The sequence below is a fragment of the Solanum pennellii genome, chromosome 12 (assembly GCF_001406875.1).
Source record: "Solanum pennellii chromosome 12, SPENNV200".
Lineage (NCBI taxonomy): Eukaryota > Viridiplantae > Streptophyta > Magnoliopsida > Solanales > Solanaceae > Solanum > Solanum pennellii.
Window position 1 is genome coordinate 69,339,721 of NC_028648.1, and position 4,746 is coordinate 69,344,466.

General features: G+C 33.0%; 1 protein-coding gene across 1 annotated transcript in view; it reads left to right on the forward strand.

The window, feature by feature from the left end:
• The window catches only part of LOC107006925, a 9,270-nt gene extending 6,514 nt beyond the window's left edge, over positions 1–2,756 (forward strand). Inside the window, exon 2 of the mRNA XM_015205434.2 lies at positions 2,066–2,756. Within this exon, the coding sequence (XP_015060920.1) occupies positions 2,092–2,526 (435 nt within the window). The 5' untranslated portion in view covers positions 2,066–2,091 and the 3' untranslated portion in view covers positions 2,527–2,756. The remainder of the gene's footprint in view (positions 1–2,065) is intronic.
• The last annotated feature ends 1,990 nt before the right edge of the window (positions 2,757–4,746 follow it).

Consider the following 4,746-nt stretch of genomic DNA (forward strand, 5'->3'; position numbering starts at 1 on the left):
CCCCCCCCTTCCTCTCTCTCTCTCTCTTTTTTATTCAATGTTAAATATTAATATTAAAGTTTGATTAAATTTACATTTTTCACCTAAATAAAAAGGTTTCACATTAAGGCGTAAAGACAATTCTGTATCAGTAAGAAGATTCAAACTAGAGATATTTGATTAAGGATGGACAAGTAGTTACTACTCAACCATAATCTTTACAGTTATACCTAACCTTCTCTCAAAAATGGTGACTTTTTTCTCATAAAATTAGTGCTTTTATTGTGAAATTTTTTGAAAAGAAAATAATTTTTTATTTTAAAAGGGAAAAAGGTTTGAATTATATCTGAATATTGATAGAAATTGTTAAAAAATTTGCGCAAGACCTATTACCCCCTACACTATTTAATATATAAGTGCTCAGCTTGACAAGTTATTATTCATAATGATGCAACATTTATGATGTCCACGTGGACACCTATGCATCTTTCAAATACACTATTAAATAATTCAGGAATAATAAATTCTACCCAAAATTTAATTTGTTATAATAATTCCAATTAAAATTCTAATATATTTCAAATCTTTTCTCCTTTTTAAAATGAAAATCGTATATGGAGTGGAGGAGAGATGATTATTAAACGTGGTAGGATATGAAATAATGTAAGGAATACTTAATCGCGCTTTTTACCATTTCTGTCGTCTCTATTAAAGTCTTGTTTTACCCTCTTCTTTCTTTTCTAGGTAAATATTTCTACCCTATTACCTACCAAAAACATGGTCTTCTCTACTCACTTGGAAAATACAAAGAACAATAGCATAAACCAAAAAAAAAACAACCCCCCCCCCCACATTTTATCTTCTTACTGCCGGGAGTAAGTACTTCTGATGATAGGAAAAATGTACAAGTATCTTCTTAGATTATGATCGAAATTATAGAGATACACATTCAGTAAATTAAGATTCTATTATCTTTTTGAACTCATTTTTTTTGTACTTTTGTGCACTTTTTGGTTTACGTGGCATCCAAATATCTCCACGTGCCTTAATTGCATGAATTCACGGAGTGTGTCATGTAAGACAAAATGTGTACAAAATTAAAAAAAAATAAGTTCAGGCGGTAATAGAATATTAGTTTAGTTAATGTATGTCTCTCGAATTTCGATCATACTCTAGGGGTACTTGTGAATTTTCCTAAAAATAATACTACATAATCAAAGACGCTGCCAACGTACTAGCCAAAGGCTTAATCATGATTAAAATTTTGGGTTTCTAAATTTTCTTTAGATTTGTTAATCAATTTTGTTAAGGATTCACAAATTAATATACATATTTAATATATATTTAATGAATTTTCTAATACAAATACAAAATCTACATAAAAGCTACTAAATTCATACAATTCATAATCCCCACCTATCTTCGCCGCGTCTGGTACTTGCACACACAATTCCCAGAAGTTCATCATTCACACTCGTCCTTTGCAATTGCTCTCATTTTCCTCGCTTGGCCTACTTTTTATAATTGTAAATTAATTCAATTTATTGTTTCAATAATTTTAAAGTTTGTTAGGATGCATGATAGAAATACAAAAAATTACTTTTAAAATTTAGAAACATTGAGACAATATTTAGAATCTAATATTTTAGCTTATTTATTGAGCATAAAATAAGCTAAATATACACTTATTGTGAAACCAAAGAATATTTAGTTGTTTTCTCAGTTCAGTTTTACTTACATAGGTTTTCAATTTTTTTCTTGTTTTACCCAAAGCATTAATTACTTACTTTTCAAATTATTTTTCTAAATCCAATATAATAAACATCAATTATTAAATGTAGTTTAGTATAATAATCGTATCGATTGTTGTTTTTATAATGAGCGTCTCAAGTCTAGGCATAAGAAGTAAAAGTAAATTGTGTAAAATTTTACTCCTAAAGTCGTACTAGTTTCTTTTGCATGTATATTTATGTCTGCCTCTGTATTTACTTGTAGTACAACACATATGCAGATGTTCTACAATATGTAGAAGAAAAAATATTAAAACAAATCACAGAATAATAATGCATTTGATACCTTTTTGTAGGTGTAGTTTATGAGCAAATAATCAACATGGATGGTCATGGATACTCACCTCCAACAGTTAAACGTAACAAAAAGGGGAAGAACCACCGTCACGCGGTGGTGGATCATGATGATAAGATCAAGTGTAGTGGGAAGTCATGCAGATCATGTAGTGGTGGTTTAATCGCGGATTGCGTAGCAGTCTGTTGCTGCCCTTGTGCTGTAGTAAACATTTTAGCATTGGCATTTTTAAAGATCCCTTGGATGGTGGGACGTAAATGCTTGAGAATGGTGAAAAAGAAAAAGTTGGAGGACAAAAATGACAAGAGTATTACTAATAGTACTGTACAAGAAGGAATACATGTGGAACAAGAGTTAAAAGACAGTTTTAGTACAACAATTGATGTAGACCAAGTTTGGTTAGACTTGTATCAAGTTGGTAGTATGGGTTTTGGCAGAGTTTCATTCACAGGAACTAATTAGGTTCAAGTATTATTTTCGCAGCGCTCTATGAAAATCCCAAATCATGAAACCGAGAAATTTCATTTATGCATTGTGAAAGAGTATTTATCACTCCTTCACACTCTTCAATGGTATAGTTTAATCATCTGTTAGCGAGATTAGTTGATATGTATCTCTTTCAGCGCCATTTTCATCACTTCATATTACTTCCTTCTGAATTGTACAGTTAATTTTGGTGATGTTTTTTTGGAATAAACATGGCCCATTTTGAAGGAAAATGAAATTGACTAGTTTAGTATGTACAGTATTTCATGTCATAAACATTTGTTTCTTCTATGTGAGTGTAGAGGTAACAGTAATGCTTTTGCATAATAATATTGCTCATTTTGTTTCATTGGCTAGTAAAAATAAAGAGACTTAATGTATAGAATTCAAAACCCTAGCTTGTATTAATTATCAGTATTCATGAATTAGACTTGCTAAGCAAATCAGTAAGAAAATCATGCTTCAAAATTCGAATGTCATCTCTTTAGGTGTACTTATGTTGCATTTTCCGATAGCATATTAGTATCTTGAGCTATTCATTATTTCAGTTGCATTTTAGCTATATACATATTTAGTTGGGAGTAGACTTAGCACCGAGTTGGATTAAGGTTCAGTGTGCCCTCACAGTCCTAGAACTATGCGCCAACGTAGGTTCAAAAGTCCCCTCTGTTGGGCATCTGTTTTAGTCATCACGCCACATTCATGCTTCTATACCCCTTGATGAGTCCTCGAATTGGACTCATTTGGGGCTTTACTTTAATGTAAATAATGTCCTAAAATTGTCCATTTTATCTCAATATCTGATGAAGACTCTTGAGTTTTAGGTATTTGAAGTTTTAGCGTAAGCATGGACACTTAGGTCCAAAACGGAACAAAAAGGATGAAAAAGAGCAGAAGTTGAAGCCTGTGTTTCGCCAAGTATACTTATCAATCCGCTGAAGAGTTGCATTTCTCCCTTGTTTCAACATGTGAAGTCCTGAAGGAAGTGGATTAAGAAGGTGATGAAAAGAAGCAGTCAGCGCTTCGCCGAATAGTTTAGCGAAGCAGAGTTATTCTGCCCAATGTCACAACATGCATAGACAATGAAGGCAAGGAACAAACAACGACGAACTAAAAGAAGGGGAATCTCCGAATCACTCGGCGATTCACGACTAAATTCGCCGAATGGATTCCCCAGTACTTAGTTTGAAGTCTATAAATGCTAAACTCTTTATAATTTTAGAGAGTCCGAACATTATTATCAATATCCACTTTTCGAACTTAGTTTTAATATTTTCTCTCAAGTTTGGAGAGGGTTTTGTGGGAGACTTAAAGAAAGAGGTTCTTTTTCCTCAAATTGGAAGTGGGTCTTTTCCATTCTTCTTTGCTCATATTAAGGTTTAATTTCTTATACCCATTTGATTACTTTATCATTTAGGTGTATTTGATTATTGCTTGATGTGTGGCTAAAAACCCCATTCTTGGGGTATGATTTAGCAAATATATGTATTGATATTATTGTTGGGTCTTGCGTGCAGATTGGATTAGATGTATCTTAATGGTGATTTCACATAGTAATTGTGGTTTAAGTTAATGGGTTTGTAGTTGCAAACAAAATCACCTATGTGTTTTCGGCTTGCTCAAGAGAAAGAGGTTATGAAACCAAGACCGCTAGATTGATGTGCAAAGGAGTGGGGTGGCAAGAGGCTCAACCCAAGAGAGTGAGCCCTAGCTTCATATCCAAGTACCTTTAATCAAAAGAGCGGGTATGGAAAAGGCGTAGGTTGGTATTCATTAGACGAGTGGATGTCCGAGAGGAACCCTTTTGATAAAGGGTAAGTTGCCCGAGAGCGAATTTACTTTCACCAAATCTTGTTACCATTATTTTGCAAATTTTCCTATTGAAAGCAAGTACTCATTGATTTATGTCAACATATATATTAAGGTCACACCCTAAGAACTTTTCCCCATACTTGATTCTCCCTTTATTTTAATTGTTCTTTCTACTTGTGACAAAACACCCCTTTCGTTATTTTACACTTTGGTGTCACAAATTGAATTTATTTTGTTTTTATTAGATAATGTCTTGAACTTCTACTAGCTAGAATGAAATTCTAGTGTATCTACTATTTTCAATACCGCTCCCTTGGGATACGACCACAACCCTTGGTTGGGTTACTATACTTGCTTCAATTCGTAAACACTCAGACTATTGGG